At 45.1% G+C, this 22,189-nt stretch overlaps 3 protein-coding genes across 9 annotated transcripts in view; 1 reads left to right on the forward strand and 2 right to left on the reverse strand.

Annotated features, from left to right (window-relative positions):
- TTLL8 (tubulin tyrosine ligase like 8) overlaps positions 1 to 14,223 on the reverse strand; it is a 48,354-nt gene extending 34,131 nt beyond the window's left edge. For both annotated transcript variants that reach the window (XM_075928024.1, XM_075928020.1), the window contains exons 1-4: positions 14,089 to 14,223; positions 10,545 to 10,668; positions 5,435 to 5,526; positions 1,314 to 1,458 (exon numbers count right to left, since the gene is read on the reverse strand). In XM_075928024.1, coding sequence (XP_075784139.1) covers positions 1,314 to 1,458; positions 5,435 to 5,526; positions 10,545 to 10,620 — 313 coding nt within the window. In that variant the 5' untranslated portion in view covers positions 10,621 to 10,668; positions 14,089 to 14,223. The remainder of the gene's footprint in view (positions 1 to 1,313; positions 1,459 to 5,434; positions 5,527 to 10,544; positions 10,669 to 14,088) is intronic.
- Positions 14,224 to 14,296: 73 nt separating this feature from the next.
- The window catches only part of MOV10L1 (Mov10 like RNA helicase 1), a 108,238-nt gene continuing 100,345 nt past the window's right edge, over positions 14,297 to 22,189 (forward strand). Inside the window, exons 1-2 of the mRNA XM_075927999.1 lie at positions 14,297 to 14,436; positions 15,252 to 15,349. The gene's annotated coding sequence lies outside the window, so the exon portion shown is untranslated. The remainder of the gene's footprint in view (positions 14,437 to 15,251; positions 15,350 to 22,189) is intronic.
- The window catches only part of MLC1 (modulator of VRAC current 1), a 39,166-nt gene continuing 33,252 nt past the window's right edge, over positions 16,276 to 22,189 (reverse strand). For all 6 annotated transcript variants that reach the window (XM_025184416.2, XM_075928051.1, XM_006122628.4 and 3 more), the window contains one exon: positions 16,276 to 19,493. In XM_025184416.2, coding sequence (XP_025040201.1) covers positions 19,419 to 19,493 — 75 coding nt within the window. In that variant the 3' untranslated portion in view covers positions 16,276 to 19,418. The remainder of the gene's footprint in view (positions 19,494 to 22,189) is intronic.

A 22,189-nucleotide genomic window follows, 5' to 3' on the forward strand; every position in this document is an offset into this window, starting at 1 on the left:
TTTTCACAGGGCTAGCACAAGGTCCATCTCTGATACAATGGCCACTTTTCCAAATATTAAGTCTCTGTTCCAAATCACAGGGATGCTAGAACTTCTCAAAGAAAAGGTTACCAGAATATTTTTAAGATGGGAAAAATATTTTTCCTAACCTTGTTCTCAGAGCTGAATCATTTTAACTGAAGCTCTCCCCTAAAAATACACTTTTAAATGTGAAAGAGATGGTCTCTCTCAAGTGGGTCTCTTCAGTCACAGCCACAGCTACCATAAAGCCAATTAAGATTTTTTTTTTACCTCTCTGGGGTTCATGCCTATGATTTCTTGAGACTGAAGAATGGCTACAATAATGTGAGTATTTTACTATAACTGTCTTGTATTATATTAATCCTCTACTTACCAATTATATAACTACAAAGGCATCTTTACGTGTTACTAAATATTCTTAACAACTAGGCATTGGCAATCAGAATGCGTACAGAATGAGTAATTGTAATTATCCATACAATGGCTTCACTGAAACATAATAAGAGGAGTTCATCAGTAATACAAATTGAGTATACAGGAAGGGATGCTGTTTACATTACAGCAAAAGTTCCTGAAGCTGGCTTTAGAATCACTAGCAAGAAGGTAGCACTTCCCTTTCATTCAGGACAGTGCATGACCACTGACCCACAGAAAAATCAGTTGGGGACCACACACAAACAAAAAACAAAAACAAAAACCAAATACCCATTACCCACATGCTTTCAGGTAAGAAGCAAAAAAGAAAAAAGAAAAAAAAAGCCTCAATACTAACTTACTCATCTGCTCCCAGTGCTTCTAAGACAGGAAGCAAAAAACAAAAAAAAACCTCAAGTCACCCGTCACACACACATAACTTGATGAGCCCCTTGCAACAGTGAGAGTCAGCACTGGCACTGCAGCCCTATGAGAGTGTGGCACCAAGGATCAAATTGAGCCAGCGGCTAGATCCAGCTTGTGGGCCATAGGTTACTCGTGCTTTAGGACAAACACCCATCCATATCATAGAAGAGTCAATTCTCAGCTTTTCTGTTTTACTCTCTGGAGTTCATTCTGTGTGATCAAAAAATGGCATAGTAGGTGTGCATGTTTATTGTACTTCAGAAACTCTAGATGATATATGTTCAGGTTGCAGGACAAAGAAAATTAATTTCCTAACAGTCAGACCTACAAACGTAACCTTCTTACCAGTATGAAGCTCATCAGGCCCTTACACTAAAGCCCTTGTACGATATTTTACATAAAAAATTATATTCGCATCTATGTGAAAGAAGAAAGCTATTTAGGTACTTTACCATTCTTTCCACCATCTTCGCAATCAGCATCACATTCATCCTGTAAGTCACTTTTTATGGAAAGCTTTCTCTCCACCCATCCTTTTTTCCTTAAACTTCTACGAATTACTGGGTAAGGGCCACAGATGGTAAAAATTTTCTTTTCCTAAGATTTCAAACAAATTCTCATAAATGAAAGCACAGACCCTACAAAAATATTATGTTTTATCATTTGTAAAGTCTATATCCACATTAGTACACTGCCTTTGAAGTTGCAAGCATTGCATTTTGAAAACAAGAGGGGAAACTTAAAATGTATTCATTGGATTTCAGTAGCACCATCAGCAATGTAGAAGCTGACCACAACTTCACACATACACATAGAGCAACACAGTCTTTCTACTGAAGGCAATCCTGCTGAGTACTCCACAACAGTACAGTAGACTTCCGATAATCTGGCACCTTTAGGAACGGCGCGGCAAGGGGCGAACGCTCTGCCGTTTTGCAGGGTGGCGGAGGAAGCCCCGCACAGCTGCCGGCGACAGGCCAGCTGGGGCTGCAAGAGACAGCGGCGGATTTGGGGAAGTGGCGGAGCAGAGCAGCTGGGGTGCTGCTGCGTTGGTCCCGCAGCGCCACCCCTCACCTTGCCCCCTCTTCTCCGCCGCCACTTGCAGCCCCAGCTGGCCTGTAGTAGGTGGCTGCGTGGGGCTTCCCCCGCCTCCCTGCAAAACAATGGAGGGTTCGCCCCTCGCCGTGCCGTTCCCGTCCCCCCAGGCTGGACGCAGTGTGGTCTCGGCAGACCCGTCACAGGGGTATAATCTCCTTCCTCTCTCCTCCCCTTCCCTTTCCTAGCCTGTGAGTGTACATGGGGCTCACAGGAGCTCCAATTGTCCGGCTGGCTGAAGCACTTCCGGGTTCCAGTTGGTGCCGGACTATCAGGAGTACCGGACAACTGGATGCCGGACAATTGGGAGTTTTACTGTAGTAAGCAATTTTCCTCCAGTAACAGGTGGCTGGTTAACACAGTGGGAATACATATTAGCTTGTCACTTTGGGAAAGCCACAGATGAAATTTTGTCATATCTACTTAGAGATATAAGATTGATAGGATGTATATACAGAGATGTACTTATAGCACACAATCACAATCTTATCTGGGTGTCAAAAGGATTTCTGTCTATATTCTCTGTCACAGGTTTGTAAACTCCCACAAAATTCAACAGAATTCACTGGCAGTCACTGTTTAATTAAATTCCAATAAACAAAGAGCAAATGTATTGTAGTTCAATGTGAGAAGGATGTGTACTGACAGAGCTCTGGTGAGGAGTAATCTTTGTACAGTGCATACAATGCAATATAGCCCTGTCTAAACTAGGGAGAAGGTATTTGTTAAAATGCCAACAGATTTAAATATCATTTAACAGACAAGGTTTAACAACTTTAAAAACCAGCAGCTTGCACCCAGAGAAAATATCTTTGGGTATGTCTACACTACAGAGTTAATTCGAAATAACAGATGTTATTTCAAATTAACTGTAATAGCTGTCTACACATACAAACCACTATTTCAAAATAAATTCGAAATAGCGGAGCCCTTATTTTGAATTAGGTAAACCTCATTCTACGAGGAATAATGCCAAATTCAAAATAGCTAATTCGAAATAAGTGCTGTGTAGACACTTATTTCGCATTAGGGGGCCTCCAGCCCTTCCCAGTTCCCCCTGGTGACCACTCTGGGCCAAACCAGGAAAACTCCTCTCCCCCAGCCCCGGGGCCCTTAAAGGGGTAGACTCTGGCCAGATGGCACTTGACGGAGCCAGGCCTGCCAGCAGTCTCTTCTCCTGACCCAGTGGCCCTAGGATGGCCAGGCAGCCAGTGCCAGTCAGCTCTCCCCCACCCAGACCCCCAGCACCCAGGGGCCAGCCAGGGGCCATAGACGGCGCGTGCCCTCGTGGACTAGTGCAGAGATCATGGACCTCAGTGAGGTTTGGGGGGAGGCCCCCAACGTACAGGATCTCCGCACGAGGCAGAGGAACGTGGCCATCTACAGCCACATAGTGACCACCATGGCCAGAAAGGGACACAGGCGCACCCAGGAGCAGGTGCACCTGAAAGCTAAGGAGCTGCAGCAGGTGTACGCCAGGGCCACCAGGGGCGGCGCCGCAGCAGGGGCTGCCACCTGCCCCTACTTCCCCGCCCTTGACCGACTCCCGGGAGGCAGCGAGCCAGGACCAGAGGGCCCTGACCCAGGCATACCAGAGGGGCCACAGCCAGCTGTCCCGGCTCCGGAGTCAGCAGGGTCGTCCAGGGAGGCCATACTGGGTAAGTGCCAGCACTGTCCCCTACCTGGGGAGGAGGCGGGAAGGGAGACCAGGGACCGCGCGCGTGGGCTGTGCCTCCCATGGATCATGCAGACACCTGTGCACGTGCGAGCATGTGCCATGCCACCCTTGGGCAGGTGGCTCCAGCTGTGTGACACCCAGGGGCCGTGGCCCAATAGGCACATGCATGTGTGAAGAGACCTGACACGCTCCCGACCCCGGGGAGGGACCCAGTAGGATGCTCTCCCTTCGCACACCCCCTCTACACAGAGGTAGGGGACATCTCCCCCCCGCCCCGGCCACACTATACATGGCACAGGGGCATGGGTGCAGTCTTGGGGCAAGTCCTGGGGAGAGCCAGACATCCTGACCATGGCCTCTGTGCAAGCACATCGGCTCTGACGGTGCAGGGCACGGTCGCCCTCACATCGCGGGAGGCGCTGGGCATCATCCACTGTGTCCCCAGGCAGAACTGACCACTTCTCTTCTTTCTTTATAGCTGCACCAGCCCACCCGGGACATGCTCCCACACCCGCGGCCTGCTCCGGACCACCAGCACGCGGCAGGAGTACTGGGACCAACATCTGGGGGCCCTGCACCGCACCATCCAGACCTGGATGCTGGAGGACCTGCAGCTCTGCCAGGAGCAGCTGGCTGAGGTCCAAGGGCTGAGCATAAACCTGCAGGCCCTGCTGCAGAGCATGGTGCCCCGTGCCAGTCCTGCGCCTGCTGCCCCCCAACTACTGTCCCTCCTCCCACTGCTTCCTCCTCGACCTCCACACCCTCCTCCTCAAAGTCCACACCCCCCACCTCATCCTCCGCACCATCCTCCCCATCCCCCTGGGGACGCCAAGGCCCCCTCCCCTGACATGCTGGAAGGCGGTTGGCCCAGCGAGACCCCCACCCTTAAGACCTGAGCTTCCCCTCCCCCTTCTTCCCCTTGCTTCCCCCTTCCAGCTCCCTCCTCCCAGTTTTCCCCCTCCCCTCTCCCACACTCTCTCCTGCCCTCTCCCGCCTCCTTTCCCCCGTCTCCCCAGAGTTTCATTCCCCTTCCCCAGTTGTGTTAAATAAACCCAGTTTATATTTTTGAAAATATGTATATTTCATTTGACATCAGGAAGGGGGGGCTAAGGAAGGGTAAGAGGAAAGATGTGAGGGAGGAATGGGGCATGAGCTCCTGGTGGGGAGGACCGGTGTGGCTCTGAGGGCTCCTCAGGGTGGACGCTCTCCCGCAGGGCCTCCTGGATCCTGACAGCCCCCCGATGGACCTCCTGGATGGCAGCCTGCAGTAAGTGCAGCCGGGCTAATGGCTACGACCCCACGAGACGCACCAGCATGCCCAGGGATAGGTCTGGTTCCATGTTGCAGAGTGCCGTGGTGCCCCGAGTGAGGGCAAGCAGAGCACTCCGAGACACAAATGCTTTGCTGTCCCTCAGCGAGGTGGACCAGCAAGCAGAGAAACCTGAGAACTGTCTGTCTGGGATGGGGGGTCGGGTTCCTTTAAGCACAGACCTCAGCTAGCCTGAGGCAGCAGCCCCACACACTAAGTCTGACCTTGATACCCTTTTGGCACTGGTTCCGGCCAGCCTTATCTTCGATTCAGGGTCCACCCAATGTGGACGCGCTATTTCAAATTAGAAAAACGCTATTTCGAATTAGTTTTTGGGTCTAGATGCATTATTTCGAATTAGCTTATTTCGAATTAACTAATTCGAAATAAGTTAATTCGAAATAGCGCTGTAGTGTAGACATACCCTTTGTTAGAAACCAGTATCACAAATAGAAAAACAAATCACTAAAATCTATGGTCAACACACATACCTTGATTGCCTTGTCAGCTAAAAATCTTGCCAGTTTGAATTTGTCCAGTTTGGGAGAAAGGGGCAACTCTTCTGCAACTGTCTGGTTTAACTCTAAAAAAGAAAATCAATAAAAATAAGCTATTGTGCAACAGGAACTGTAACTAAAGGAGCAATTAATACACAGGAAAAGATGACCATCTTTGCAGTGCTCACTCTTCTAAATAGTACTCAGCTCACAATGTACCTAGGTACAGATAAAAATATAAGTACATATCTAAAAGCTTACAAACTACAGCCCTTATCCTGCAAGTTCATCCACATTGCCATGTGAAGTCAATCGGGCACCATACAGGCACTTACTTAAGATACTTAGCTGTCCCCCACCAACTCAATCACCAGAACACCTTATAATCTTTAATGAATTTACTCCCCTAACACCCTTGTAAGGTAACCCAGTATTGTTAGCCCCATTTTTCAGATAGGAACAGAGGCTATGTCTACCCTGCAGGGTTTTGCCAGCAGAGAGTATGCTAATGAAGTGTTCATTACCATGTGTTGCACTGATCTGTTTTGCACAAAAAACCCTTTTGCACAAGATCCTTATACCTCCTTTTTTGAGGCATAAGGATCTTGTGCAAAAGGGGGGGGGTTGTGCAAAACAGACCCATCTACATTGCTTGTTTTTGCGCAAAACCTCTTGCGCAAAAAGCATCAGCAGAGAATATGCAAATGACAGCATGACAAATGCTAATGTGCGCTTCATTAGCATACTCTCAGCCAGCAAAACCCTGCAGTGTAGACATGGCCAGAGAGTCTAAATTATTTCCTCAACATCCCACACAAAGTCTGTGGTGCAGCAGGGAACTGAATCTGGACATCTCAAATCCTAGGTGAGCACCCTCTCCGCTGCACCATCCTTCCTCTTTTCCTGGCTATCTGAATGAGTTTGCAGGATCAGAGCCAAAAAAGACTGTTGAATTGGGCCCCAAACCTCTTTCAATGTACTCACATAATGGAATAATTATTAGGATTCCTTATGACTGCATCCTGGAGTGCTGAAAAATAGGCACCTAAGAACACAATCTGCAAAAGCCACCAGGCTAAGCAGTGAGCCACGTAACCTAGCCAATGGGAGATGCTGAGGAGAGGGGTATATGCTAAGCCCCTCATGAAAAGGAGGGGTCTTTCTCTGGTAGTGGTCAACAGGTGGGAACCACTCTCCTAGAAATAGGTGCCTTAGATGCCTAAATTGTTTGTTGTGGGAATGAGTTAGGCTCCCACTTCACCGCACACAAAATGGATAGTGGTAGTGGTGAGAGTCAGGGAACCAGAGAGACAGAGAAACTCCTCTAACCTGATGCTTATGGCATCCAACTGAGAAGTGGGAGACCTAAGGTCCAGTCCCCCTGTCCCAATGCCTACTTAAGTATTTACCCAAAATGAAACAACTTTAACAGGGGAGACCTAGAGCTCCACAACAGACTATCTCAGGGCTTAGTTGCTACAGCACTCTCCTGGAAGTGGAAGACCCTCCTCTTCAAATCCTTTCTCCATCTCAAGCAGAGTGGGGAATTGAACCCCTTTTTCCCACACTCCAAGTTAATATTACAACCCCAGGGCTAAAAGCTATAAAGGGACAGGAACACCTCCAACACTGGCCCCATTTTGAGAGGCATGTGACCATTCCTACCAGAGCAGACTCAGGGTATGTCTAGACTACAGGTTTTTTTCAAAAAAAGTGGCCTTTTTTTTATAAAACTTTACCTGCGTCTAGACTGCTGCCGCGTTCTTTTGAAATTAAATCGAAAGAATGCAGCAGTTTTTTCAACTGCGGAAAACCTCATTTTACGAGGAATAATGCCTTTTTTTGAAAGTGCTCTTTCGAAAAAAGGCACTTTTGAATGCAAACAGTGCTTTTTCGAAAGAGAGCATCCAGACTGTCTGGGTGCTCTCTTTCAAAAAAGCAGCTCTCTTTTTCGAAAATACTGGTTGCTGTCTAGATGATCTCTTTCAAAAGAGGCTTGTAGTCTAGACATAGCCTCAGCAGGGATGATAAGTGCTCTTTTTTAGGTTTATGGATTGCACTTGAACATAGGCAGAAGACAGATTTCTGTGCACCTAGAGGGAGGCAGCAGCATGCATGTCCAGAGGTAGAAACTTAGGCATCTAGAAAAATTTTACCTTGAAATCTTAGGTACTGCATGGGTTAGGTGGCAGCCAACCATGAGTTTTGTGGATTACAGTGCAGTTTAATAATAGAACCTGGGCACCTACAGGCCAGAATTGGGCATCTTACTACCTTTGTGGATTTGAGCCATTATCAAACATTTTCAGGTGGTAGGAAATCACTCATCTTTACTTATGTCTTAAACAAACACCAATTCAGCAAACACTTAACCGCAGGTGTAACTTTAATCATCTGTGTACACAGGAAAAGGGCCAACCTTTGCTTACTATTACACATAAAGAGCTGCCTATCTCCATTTGCCCCGCAACCTACCCATCATTTAGTAGCTGTTGTGATCTTTTTGTAGCTGTTGTGGCAGAAGTGAGACTTAAGAAGAGATCCAAAGGAGGAGAGGACAATGGCTTTATGGATCAATTCAGGAAAGGCATCTAAAGGTCTCCATGGAAGAAGGTGCACAGACATTGTTCAAGAAGCTAACAAGTGAGCAAAGCTGACATTTTTGGCAGAGCAGAAGAGGTGGCAGGGGAGGGCGATGCAATCTAAAAAAGAGTAAACAAGTGTGTAGCAGACAAACTGCAAAGAGATCTTGAATTTAATACAAATGAAATGGGGAAATCAAAGAAGGATGAAGATGTAGTCAAAGAGATGGGCAAGATAGGTGACCTTAGAAGCAGTATCTTGAATGGAGTGGCAAGGGTGATGCAAGTATTAGGGAGGCCACAGAGGAGGTAGTTATAATTGTTACGGTGATAGCTGATGAGATCTGGAAGGAGATTTTTAACTTTTTGGACAGAAAGAAAAGGATTTTAGATATATTTTGCAGGAAGAAGCTCCAAAAGAAGCTGCTGTGGACAGGACATTCCTCTGCACAGAAAAATATTATTATGGAAAAAGCAAAGACTAATAAGCTTTCTAATTAGTCCCATCATTGCATCTTAGCAAAGTTTCCTTTTTCCATTAGTTCCTATGGAGAAAAGTAACTTCTTGTAAAACTTGCATTTCCACATGTAGTCTTACCAAGAAAGTAAATTTAATATAAAATTACAAAAACAAACCTCTAACAGTCTTGTCAAGCATAATGGAAAGTCTGGTTATTCAAGATCTGAGCATGCAACCAGAACTACATCAGTTGCATTGTTGTCCCCATGTGGAGCCTTTTTGGCTTCAATGGGACTTTGCAAGGGCCACCCACATACATCCAATCATTGGATTCAGCACTAATGGTAAATTACCTGGCTGAAATGTTGCCAAGTGAGTGTGAAATTTTTTAAATTAGGAAATAGGGACATTAAGTTATTGACCAGCCAGTGACTTACCAGGAAACAATCCCTGGTGGCAGCAAACTGTGGGAAAACCTTTGTTCACACTGAGTTTTGGGATTTTCTGGGGAGGGAGGTTGATTCTTATCATTCCTATCAAAGATAACAGATAGTTTCCAATATACAGAACTAGAGAAGTTATTTGACATCAATAAGACTAGATGTTCAAAGTGACGTTTAAAAAAAATGGCCATAAGGAGCTAAGGAAGAAATAATTAAATACTTCCGCTATGATAAAAGCTTTCTAATGAAAATTAAATAAAGCTGCTATAAGAAATCCTTCATGGAATAAAATTCTGATTCCAATTACTCATTTCCATCAATGGGAGGAACTATATGTTTATTTCACAGCAAGAAAAATATTTTTTCTGCAGATTAATAATTTTAATTTAGGTATATAAATTATCTCCATAAGACATCACTCAAGGCTCGTGTATTCAAGACAATTAGTTCTCAAGGTCCTGATTCTGAAACGTATGAAGAGCCAAATGCAGTTAATGCAGAATTAAGGGTAGCTAATCCCTTGTATTTTACAAGAAATGAGCGAAAATCTATGAGTTATGCAAGAAAGAAAAACTGGCTCACCAGCATGTTCCCTTTTCTTACAATCCTGCTGCAGTCCTTCCCTTGGAAATCCATATCAGCACACAGGATGTTGTTAAAGGTAGACAGAGGAGAACTGATTGCTCTCCACCAGATTTTTCCACCCAAAATTCCCCACAGGCTAGCCTCAGTAGATTATCTCTTTGTACTATGGGATTCCTTACCCTGGTGGTATTTTTCTGGGAACAGTAACAGTTGGAGGATACTGTAACAACACATATGCTTTTCAGGGACTGTAACGAACCAAAAGTGTAAAGTGACAGTGCATAGCCAAGGCATAGATGGCTTTTGTGCCAAATGGATCCCTGAGATCTGCATGTGTCTTGGGAGATCTGAGAATTCAAGTGTAAAATCTCCAGTCTATTCCACAAAAGGGCAAATGCTGCCATATCTTCTGTGATCTAACACCTCTCCTACCCAAAACTGGAAGAATCCCATCAATAATATAAAAGTTAAAGATTTCAGATTTTCCACCTCCCTAGTCACAAATAACCAAAGCAGGGACCCCTAAACATATCGTATGACTGAAATCTCACTCTATGTCTTTTGCTCTGGTCTTCTGTTGATTTGAAATCTCTATATAAAGATGTCTTTGTTTTAGGAATAATGTATTGTAAATCATTTTGCAAATTTTATTTAAAAACTCAGTAAAAACTTCATCACACGTGGCAATAATCCAGTGAAACAAATTTGTAGTTTTAATTAGGCATTAAAATTAAATCAATAATTCCAGCTATACATTTTACCTCCTAAAAAGGTATAATAAAGAAATGTTGCAGTCACATAATCACAGACTTCCTCTTATCTTTTTTAAAGAACATTAATTGTCCCATAAGTAGAATTACACTGTGTGGGGTAGTTCATCTCTGAACAAGCACTAGCTGGGCATATATATTCTCTGACTAAAGGTTCCTTTGTTGTTAGAAAAAGATTATGGGGAAAATATTATATATAGATATTTTATAGCTGACTCCTGACTTTAGCAAAAGTTTGATTAAAATTCATTTGCAAATACAAACTATTTTTTTCTTCTTTTCTTTCTTCATCACTTAAACTCGGTGGTAGTGGTCTTCTTTCTCCATGAATCTGATTCATGATGATACATTACACTATGTCATCATTATTTCACTCTGGCTATTTGCCCTGTAAATTTAGAGAGAGAAGATAACTGAATTTGTTGTAATAGGCTTCCATGCTATATTTTCTCTTCTTATTATTGTTCAATATTCAAGCAACTACACCAACTTAAACACACACACATTTCTTTCTGAGAATGTTTACCTACTATAATATTGTTCTTCGTATGTAAATGATGATAAATGGCTTTAGAAATTATGCCAAACCAAAAATATGCAAATTAGGGATGTAGACAATTAGTCAACTATCTATTAAGAAGAAGCTAGTGATGTGACTAGTCGCTTCCCCTCCCTCCCCCCACTTGCTCTCAAGAGAGAGGCAGCAAGGGGAGGAGCTGGAGCCAGTGCTGTGGGAAGCTGGTTTAAAAGCTGGCTCCCCCAGAACCGTCTCAGCAGGGGGCAGGGGAAGTAGAGGCGCAGCAGGAAATGGTGTGAGCAGGGACTAAAGCAGTCTCCGCTCGTGCTGCTTCTCCTGCAATTCTGCTTTTGAAATGTACAAGAGCCCAGTAGGGCTCTTGCTATAATTCAAAGGCAGAGGCGCCCTTATAGACTAATAGATGTTAATTAATCTAAATTTAACATAGAATCATGGGGCTGGAAGAGACTTCAGGAGGTCATCAAGTCTAGCCCCCTGCCCAAAGCAGGATCAATCCCAACTAAATCATCCCAGTGAGGGCTTTGTCAAGCTGAGACTTAAACACCTCTAGGGATGGAGATTCCACCTCCTCCCTTGGTAACCCATTCCAGTGCTTCACCACCCTCCTAGTGAAATAGTTTTTCCTAATATCCAACCTAGACCTTCCCCACTGTAACTTGGGACCATTGCTCCTTGTTCTGCCATCCATCACTACTGAGAACAGCCTTTCTCCATGCTCTTTGGAACCTCCCTTTCAGGCAGCTGAAGGCTGCTATCAAATCCCTCCTCACTCGTCTCTTCTGCAGACTAAACAAACCCAGATCCCTCAACCTCTTCTCATAGATTATGTGCTCCAGCCCCCTAACACAAATCCATATGCAGTCCTCCTAACTGACATGGAAGAAAGATATTTTGTGTATAAAAAAGTCAGTTTCTGCAACAACTCAGGAAGTTTCATCTATGGCAGGGATGGGTAAGAGGTTGCCAGTGGGCCAGATCCAGCCCCTGGTTGGGTGAGAGCAGCTCACGTTTTAAAAGCCAGCTGCTTTCTGCTGTGGATGGCTGGGGAGGGAGGAAGGAGGCAGTCTCCATAGGTTACCTCCACACCCCAGCAAAATCTCTCAGATCCCAGCCAATAGGAGCTGAAAAATTTTGCTGGGAGCACGGGCAGTGAGGGAAGCCTTCTCCCTCAATCCCCCACCTCCCCGCCAATGCTCAGAGCAGAGCTACGTGGAGCAACAAGTAGCCTGCAGCAGATACTCTGCTTCAGGTTTCTGCATGGCTGGAAGCTGCCTAGGTAAGCACCAGAGCCTGCCTCTGGAACCCTACCCCCTCTCTCTGCTCTGACTACTGGTCCCCGGGCCACCACCCATACCCTCCATGCCCTCTTTCCCCCTTCTTCCAGGTCACAACTCCCTCCCAGACCATGTACCCCCTTCTGTACCCCTCCCCCAGGCCAGAATCCTCTCCTGCACCCAGACCCCATCCTGGACTATGCACCCCAAGCCCCTGCCCCAGATCACAGCCCCCTCCTTCACCCAAACTTCCTCTCAGACCCCTCACCTCCTCCTGCATCCCAGTCTCCTACCCCAAGCTCCCTTCTGCATCCAGTCTCCATACCCTCTTCATAGAAGTTCAGCTCTTGACCACTTACCAAAATCTTGGGAGTGGCTCCCCATTAAAAATTATGGTCTATGGTCTCCTAAATACATCTATGTCCGCCAGTGACTAGACCTACAGAGCTTATGTCTGAATTGCAATATCTGCTTGTGAAAAACAGGAGCTGCTTGGGGATGGGGTTGAACCTAGGGCTGATCCTAAACGTGTAGAGGTATAAAGCACGGCTATGTCTAGTTTTCTGTTAAAAGCACTTTTTGCGGAAAAGCATCCGTGCCAATCTAGACGCGCTTTTGTGCAAAAAAGCCCCGATTGCCATTTTAGCCATCGGGGCTTTTTTGCGCAAAACAGTACTGTGCTGACTACACTGGCCCTCCTGTGCAAATGATTTGGGCAAGAGGGCTTTTGCCCGAACGAGAGCAGCACAATATTTCCGCAAGAAGCACTGATTTCTTACAGTAGAAAGTCAGTGTTCTTGCGGAAATTCAAGCGGCCAGTGTAGACAGCTGGCAAGTTTTTCCGCAAAAGCAGCTGATTTTGCGGAAAAACTTGCCAGTCTAGACACAGCCCATCAGTGAAACCTAATCACTCTTTTGGAGGAAGAAGAGAGAGTTCCCGAGCAATGCTGATCCTACGGTTGCCAGGTGCCTGGATTTCAACCAGAACACCTGATCATAAAGGAATGCTGGCTACTCCGGAGCCAATAAAAGTCTGGCCGTGACACAAACAGGCTTCCTGCCCAGCTCCACGGAGCTCCTAGATTACCTGGGGGCCTAACACAGGCCAGCAATTGGGACTGATCCCTTATCAGCACAGCGGCAGGACTCAGAGTAGCCTTGCAGTCTGCTCTGCTTCGCCCCACCACTATCCGCTTCTCCATGGCAGCAGTGTTTTGCTTCCCACTGCCAGGGTATAGCAGAGCATAGCAGGCTGGAAAAAGGCAGTTGGGGCAAGGTGGAGCAGAGCACACTGCCAGTGAGCTCCAGCTCCTGCCACCAAGGTGAGTGCCAGTCCCCTTTGTAATCCCCATCTTGTGTTGCTCTGGGTAGAGGATAATGGGCAGAGCAGAGGCTGGAAAGAATGGAACTTGGGAAGGGGTGAAGTGGGGGCAGGGTGTCGTAGAGTAGGGTGTGGTGGGGCAAGGCCTGCAGCAGGGAGTGGGGGGTGCCCCATGCCTGGGCACTGGGGTGTTGTCATCCCCCCCAGGGATGGAACTGCAGTCTGACACTTCATGTCTGCCTCACTCCAGAGCCCACTTCCCCAGTCTAGGACTTGTAGCCCCATCCACACACCAACAGTTTGCCCCAGCCCTTTCTCAACCTCTGAACCCCTCAGCCCCACACCCCCTAACCCCTCTTGCATTCATTTCCAGCCCCACCCCTTACCCAGCCCAGTGAAAATGAGCACATAAGGAAGGGGACAAGAAGGGGAATAAAGAGGGGGAGAGGTGGCCTGGCAGGCAGGGGCAAGGCAGAAGAGTTGGATTTTCTGCCACTAAAAACTCGGTATGGCAGCTGACCCCTAGGAGGCCTATTTTAAAGCCAGCTGGAGGATAAGGGGTCCCCCAGGCAGAGGGAGCTGGATTAGTTCTCAGAGGCAACCGGAACACAGAGGTCACTTCCGTAGCCCACGGGAACCTACTGAGCAGAGCTTGGCCGCAAGCTCCCTCCTTACCCTGTGGCAGCGGCTTCTTTCGCCGGGGCTGGAGGCCCTTCCGCTCCCCTCCCTGCCAGCGCTACACGCTCCGCGCGCGGCCATTGTGACCTGCCGGGCCCTGTGAGGCAGGGACAAGGGCGGACGGGTGCTCCAGAGCCGGGGAGGGGGGGGTGACAAGCTGCCACTTCCCGGCTCAACCTGCATGTAGCTTGCCTGTTACTGAGCGCGCGTTAGCAAGCGGGGCGTGCCGCGGAATGTCTTCTGCTGCTCCCCTCCGGGCTGACTCTGCGGCCGCTCTGATTTGCGCTTGCACAGCCCGGCTGCCCAAGGGCGCGTTTGTTCAAGGGCACGGCCTGGCACTTGGAGGTAGGGGAAGGAAGGATGCAGGGAAGCAAAACCAGCCGTGACACCCCGCGCCCAGCCCTTCAGCGTGCTCCTCTTGAACCTGTTATCGGAGGTGGGGAGGTAGCAAGGCAGCAAGAGAGAACACCTGCTGCTACTGGCAGCGAGGCGTGCCGGGCGCGGTTTGGCAGCACCATACTGCAGTGTTCTCCGCGCCTCGGCACTCCGCTCTGGCTCCTCTTCCCACTGGGTTAAAAACTCACTCCGCACACAGGGGGTTTGCAGCGGTGGCTTGGAATCGCTAGCACCAGGGAATAACCAGAAGCGTTAGGTGTCAGTGGGAAGGTGACCGGTACTGAAGTCAGGCAGGCAGGCAAAGGATTAACTGTGATGTTGGGCTAGAAGAGGCTACACAGCTGGTTGAGTAGACAGTAAAGTGGATGGGAACCTCCAGCCCAGTGGCTGGATATGGCCCCCGGCTTGCCTGGATCAAGCCCCCGAGGCCTCCCCGCCTGCTCCAGCGTTGGGAGCTCGTGCTGGCACTCCAGCCTCCCCACCATTCCCATGGAGGGCAAAAACACACAAAATCTACTAGCCAGGCCCCCTTAAGCTCTGGTGTGCTAGGGGAATGTCTTTCTCCTTCTCAGTCAGTGGTGAGGGAGCTTTTTTGTTTTGTTTTGCTGCATGCTTATGTGTGACTCACAACTGATTTTTCTGTGGGTCGAAAACATTTCCAAACCCCTCCCCCCCCCCCCCCCCCCCCAGTAAAGGCAGTGTGGCTGAATCTGAACTCTGATCCCAGCTATCTGATTTGATAATGATTTCCATTTTTTAAATAGCCTGATCACCTAGCTTGATATGCTGGACTTCTTCAGTGGAATTGAACAAACTTCCAGAGCTACAGCATTAATTGCATCAATGCTGCTGGATTGAACAGGTATGTGTGGTAAATGCAGGTAAATTAGTTGCACCAGTGCATCTTTGAAGTTGGCAAATCATTACATCAAAAAGTGTATATTACACTTGCCTTCTCCAGCTCCAGAGGGAATGATAGGGTGGCAGGCTAGAAAGGAGGTAAACACTTTGGCTGAGTGGAACTGACTCCTAAAAACTGGCAAGCTTCTTTCTGCGTTCTTTCATTTGCTCCCATTCCTTCTCCAAAAGGATAATCATCAGTCTAACGCAACAGTTCTCAAACTATTGCTCAGTCAGGATACAGCTCCTACATGACTGTCCCTCCATGACTCTTTCCCATACCCCCTTTCCCTGAATTTGTTGACATTTTTAAATGTCTCCCACTGTCGCAATCCAAATTCTAAATCAGATCATATTACTTGGCTTCCCCAGCAGTGAAAGTAACTTAAAATTTCTTACAGATGCTGTCCTATTGCAACCTGAGCCCTGCTACCTCTTTAAATAGCTCCCTGCTGGGTTTTGCTGCAGCTCAGCCAGCTCTGACCAGAGCTGCGCATCAGGGTACACCTACTTACTTTTGCCTCTGGACTTCCCTACATTATCCCTGCTCTTTCAGGCTATGTCTACATTGCACTCTCTTGTGCAAGAATATATGCAAATGAGGTGTGGCGATAAATACTTAATAAGCCACCATTTTTGTGCAAGGGGCTTTTGCACAAAACCTCCCTCTTGCGCAAGAGCCATTCTGCTGTTTATTTTCAGGCAGAATGGCTCTTGCGCAAAAGCCCCTTGTGCAAAAATGGCACCTCATTTGCATATGTTCTTGAGCAAGAGAGCACAATGTAGATGTAGCCTCAGATGAATACAGTTTTATTCACTTCTTGTTAAGACTTTTCTTTAGGTTTTTACTATGTTGTTAACCTGCTGACTATTCTATTTCTAAGGCAGATAACTTCAGTGATTGGTGAAGTGACCCATGTTTTAGGAAGTCCTTGGGGTCCACTGGAGAAAGATCCATTAGTGAAACACATGACGTTTTGCCATTGTCAGATCATTGGCTTGTCTTCTATCATTCCTGAAAGTCAAAGTTAACATGCCTGTAGCAAAGTAAAGGACTGTATCAACAGTTTTTCTACAGCGCTATCACTATTTGGTGCAGAATACTTAAGTTTTTCACATTAATATTGATGTCATAGAAGTTGAGGGCTCTCAGCATCTTATAGGTTTGGGCTGTATAAGACAATTAAGCCCTCAAGAGGACATGGGGGTCCCTTTTTATTTCTTTTCCCCTCAAGCCCAGTGATAAAATGTCTGTTACTTCATGTCTAATACATTGAAAGTGGGAATGTATGAGTTTAACTATTTAAATGGTTAACCCATACGCATAGGCTTATTGATTACGGAAATGATTAAACAGTGGCTCCTGAACCTGCTTGCAGGGAGCCGGCTGCTGCCCTGCTCCTGGGGGACCAGGACCGTGAGGGAGTCTGGGGCTACAGGTGGCAACCCCTGTGGAAGGGTGGGGCTGGGAGTCACCATGGCAGCTCCTGCAAGCGGGGATGGGGTACTGGAGTGTTAGCATTGCATTTAACTGTTTAACCAATTAAACAGGATTTTAAATCTCTACTTGAAAGGCTTGGTCAATCATAAATTTGACAAAAAGACAACTAATGGGAGACAAGGATTTAATTTCACAACAGGCAAGAATGTTACCATAATAAAGAAACAGAAAACAACCAGTTATAAATTCGCTCAAAATTCATAACATGGAACCATCATCTGACCCTACCCATGCAATGGTACACACATATCAGTTAAACAAAATACCTAAATCCTAACAGGATGATGTTTTCAGCTTTTCTGTTCACATTCCATCCATGACATTTAAAAGTTGTTCCAATGGTTTTTTGCTTTATTTTTGTAAAGATGACATTCTTTTCTGCCCCAGTAAATACAAACCAAAACATCCTTGTTTCTGCTTAAGCATAAATTGGAAGTGAACTTTTTGCAAGTATTAAAGATACAACATAGAGGAGACCAGTGTGTCCTGCTGCCTTTTTTGACAGAGCATGCAACAGTACCTCCCTCGATATTGGAAGCTTTTGTTGAAAGATGGCTGTGTCCGACTTTAAATGGTAACATCTTAGATAGAAAGCAGCAGCTTTCAATATGGGTCCAAAAGTCTCTAGTGAAGGGTAGATTAGCTGGCCATCAATCCAAAATCTTAGGGGGTTTAACTTTAAATGGTAACATCTTAGATAGAAAGCAGCAGCTTTCAATATGGGTCCAAAAGTCTCTAGTGAAGGGTAGATTAGCTGGCCATCAATCCAAAATCTTAGGGGGTTTGAGAAGATATGTTTCTTTTTCTCCCAGTTGCATATATGTTTTAAAGCACTTCTCAAAAGCTGCAAAAACCTTTACCATATATTAAAAATGCAAAAATAAATTAACCTCCCCCAAAGCAGAAAAGAAAAAATCCCAACATAGTTGCAGAACTCTACCCTCAGCTTATTCCTTTCTCCTCAAAAGTCTGGGAAAGGAGATATGTTAAAGGCAACTGCAAGGCATAAACTGAATTGGGCTATTTTGGACTGAAGGAATCAATTCCAAAGCCCATGGAAAATGTCCTGTCAGCAGATAAAATACCTCTCAAACTAAAGGGTCTGCAGTTGTCATGGAAATGCTTATGCTGTCACAAACTCACCTTGGCTGTGTCTACACTGGGCCACTTATTCCGGAAAATCAGCCGCTTTTCCAGAATAAGCTGCGAGCTGTCTACACTGGCCCTTGAATTTCCGGAAAAGCAACAATGTTCTACTGTACAAAATCTGCCGCTATTCCGGAAAAAATATTCTGCTCCCGCTCGGGCATAAGTCCTTATTCCGGAACACTGTTCCGGAAAAGGGCTAGTGTAGACAGCCCAGTAGTCTTTTCCGGAAAAAAGCCCTGATCACGAAAATGGCGATCGGGGCTCTTTTCCGGAAAAGCGCGTCTACATTGGCCACAGACAATTTTCTGGAAAAAAGGCATTTCCGGAAAAGCAGCCTGCCAATGTAGACGCTCCTTTTCCGGAAAAACTGAAAACAGAATAGTATTCAGTTTTAAGCAGTTCCGGAAATTCATGCCAGTGTAGACACAGCCCTTGTCTTTGAGATAGTTGTATGATAAAGTAGAAGGAATAGATAGAGCTTTGAGGGAGAAATGCTTCATTTAAACATGATTTATTTTATAATTAGCAAAATAAAATATGAAAAGGAGAAAAAGCACTTTTAGGAGGGACACATTTTCTTATGTAAGAGATCAAACAGAATCCAATGAAGTAAGGCATTCAGCCCTGCAGTCATCCCACATAATAATAATTGTTTTGTTTTTTCATTCTGATTGAAGTTACAGGGTAAGTAGATTTTGTGCCAAGCACTTAGTTTCGTGACTTATGAAGGCTGATATAAATTAAGAAGAGCTGCTATTCCTTTTTCACAGTCCATAAATTTGTTACAGGAAAATATTTAAAAGAATTGTAGGTTTTCATCTATCCAAACTGGATTTCAATCCACATCTAGACTCTTTGGGAATAAAGACCTTTATTTTATACAAAAGTAATGATATGCAAAACATCTCTTACAACTCCTACAAAAGTGAAGTATAAGCAAAAATATCAATTATCACCTGTACTCATAACTTTACAAAAGCATTTATCAGTTATATTGACTGCCCAATTGCAGTTATATTAGTCTCTTGCAAACAAATGAGACCTACTGTGTATTGTCATATTTATTTTAAAAATCCTATCTCCATAACCCCTAAGTAATCTCTTGTTTCCAAAGAGATCTTTTAAAGGAACAAAACACTAAATATTTAGATACCATCAGCAACCTAATATTAAATAATATTACACAAAAGATAGAATCGCATTACAAATTTCAACTATATATTTCAAATTTATTAGAAAGGCAAAGTATCTTAAAAATAAATTTTGTTATTCCCTGGTCCCTACAGCTAGAACTATAGCACTGTCTACAAACTTCTATAGTTAAGAATACTTAAATCAAACAGCTGTTTTCTGGTATTATAGTCTACTAGCTGAATCCACTTCACTGAGCCATCTGCACCACAACAGCTTTCCAGGCTTTGTCTTTGTCAAAATCCTTTATGGTATTATTGGAAACCTACAAGCAAACAGGTTTCAAACAGTATTTTAGTTAATGATTAAGGCAAATAAATATGTAGGAGAACACAGAAATATATATGTGGGCTAATTCATTAAAACATGCCATAAAATTGTTTTCTATTTTACATGTAATTTTTGTTTTTTATCCTGAAGAATCTTAAAACAATCCTAGAGTATCACTGGAATGAAGCCACACTAAGGTCAAGGATATCAACCCACAGACACACAATACATTGCCAAGAGTAGCTAGTATTGAAATTCTGGCCAAAGACACTTGGAAAAGTCCCTTATGTTTAATGAAGTGCCATAAGACCTTTAATATCCATGCACGCAGATTCATGGATTCCAAGGCCAAAGAGTTCATAGTGATATATAATCTGACCTCCCATATAACACAAGCCAGGGAACTTTTGAACTTGAGTGCACATTTTTACAAAAAATCTAATCTTGATCTAAAAATTGCCAATAATGGAAATCCACCACGAATCTTAGTAAATTGTTCCAGTGGCTAATTACCTTCACTGTTAAACATTTATACCTTATTTCCGGTCTGAATTTGTCTACCTTGAACATCCAGCCATTGCATCCTGTAATTTTTGTGTTCTAGACTCAGGAACTTATAGATCCCAATGTAGATACTTAAGACTGTAGTCAAGTCACCACTTAAAACCTTTTTGTTATGTGAAATAGATTGAACTATTATAGTCTATCAGAATAAGACATGTTTTCTCCTCCTTTAATTATTCTCATTGCTCTTCTCTGAACCATCTCCTATTTATTAACATCTTTCCTCAATTTTGGACACCAAAACTGGACACAGTATTTCAGCAGCAGTCACATTACCAGTATCAAATAAAGAAATAAAATAACTTCTCTATTCCTACTCAAGGCTTCCCTGTTTATGCATTCAATGATCCTATTAGTCCTTTTGGTCAGAGCAATGCCCTACTTGCTCATGTTTCAATGATTTTTAACCAAGAAACCAGCAGCACCCTTAAATGAGTTCAACTATGATGAAACCTCAAGAAATTGCTTGAGAACTAAACATTATTGGTGGGTCTACACTACAGAGAAGATCGAAACTGCCACTGTCGATCTTCTAGGGTTCAAATTCGTGACTCTAGTGCAGATACGCTAATTTAAACTGATAGGGGCACTCTGGTTGATGTCGGTAGTCCTGCTTCCACGAGGAGTAAGGGAAATCAAAGCAAGAGTGTTCTCACATCAACTTCTTTCAGTGTGGACAGTGCCAGAAGTTGAATTAAGGTACTTTGACTTCATCTACGCAATTAACATAGCTGAAGTTGCATATCTTAATTCCACCTTATGCCGTAGTGTAGACATACCCTCTGAGAGTAGTACATGTGCTAAGGGCTGTCAAATCGAGGTGGAGAGAGACAAAGGTATAGCTGCCCTGGGGTTCAGCAATTTAAAAGGGCCTGTGGCTCCTGACCACTGCTGCAACTGCAGCAACAGCAGTTGGAGTCCTGACCCCTTTAAATTGCTGCTAGAGCCCCACAAGGTGTGCTCCAGGCATCCCTGAAGGGCTGGCTGGGGGAGGGTCAAGCTAAACCCACCTCTTCTGCCTGAAGCCTCTCTCTTTCCAGTTGCATGGTGCTGTGTCCCTTCCCACCTTGCCCCAGGGCCCATCAAGTCTATAAAAGAGGCAGCAGCATGGGAGGACGGGGCTCCACCCAGCAACATCTCCTGCCTGTCCCCCATTGATGCCTCCATGGGAGGCAGCGGGGCGGTAGGGGGGAAGAGGCAAGTGGCTCACGTGAGCCAATACATGTGGGAAGCTGGCTTGAAAGCCGGCTTCCTGCATGTACCGACTCCCACATGCCCCCTTCACAATCTGCACTGCTGCCTCTCTATCGGGGGGGAGGGGGCAGGGGCTCCAGTGCTTGTGGGGAGCTCACTTAAAAAAAGCAGTGTGGGGGGGGCGATACAAAGGCAGTAAGGGGAGATGCATATAGTTGATAAGATTAACTGATAAACCCAGGATTATTGGTTAATCGTGTGTTCGACTACATGATGACATCCCTACTTTTAAGGGGAGTAAGATGCCCAATCCAATTTCAGCTAACAGTGCCCCTTCTACTCTATCCTTCAGAGAATACAATCAATGAGGCTTCCGGGGGAACCTGCAGAAGGTGGTTAATAATAAAACATTTTATGAATGTAATAGCTATTACCTATTTTATTCATAACGGGGCAGACCCCATGTATTCAGGCAAATATACGTCGTTGAGCAAACAAAGTTCTCAGATGAGGAGCTCAGCAGGCCTCAGGACAAACTTAGAGCTTGCAGAATCCAATGGGGTACATTACACTCACCATACAGATTTATTTGTTCCCCCAAAAGCTTATATAATCCTTCTATACTAATTTTAATTAGCACCAAAATCTCATACATACATTCTCATACTTGGCTCACTCTTAATTCTAAGTCCTAATATGTTCAATTTTTTATTAATAGAAACAGACACCAAAAGAGGACATTTATCTTTTTCTTTGTAATTTTAGTGAATTTGCTTGTGAAAGGTGCCAAATTGACAGACCTGAAGATTACTGTAGTGATAAAGGACTAGCAAATGCAGTTCAAGATTCTTTAACATTCTCAACCATAACCTTGAGTGATCAGAGTATAGAGTTAGTCACAAACGGATTTGATCCTTAGCTTCTCAGCTCAGG

Source organism: Pelodiscus sinensis, chromosome 1 (genome assembly GCF_049634645.1).
Source record: "Pelodiscus sinensis isolate JC-2024 chromosome 1, ASM4963464v1, whole genome shotgun sequence".
Classification (NCBI taxonomy): domain Eukaryota; kingdom Metazoa; phylum Chordata; order Testudines; family Trionychidae; genus Pelodiscus; species Pelodiscus sinensis.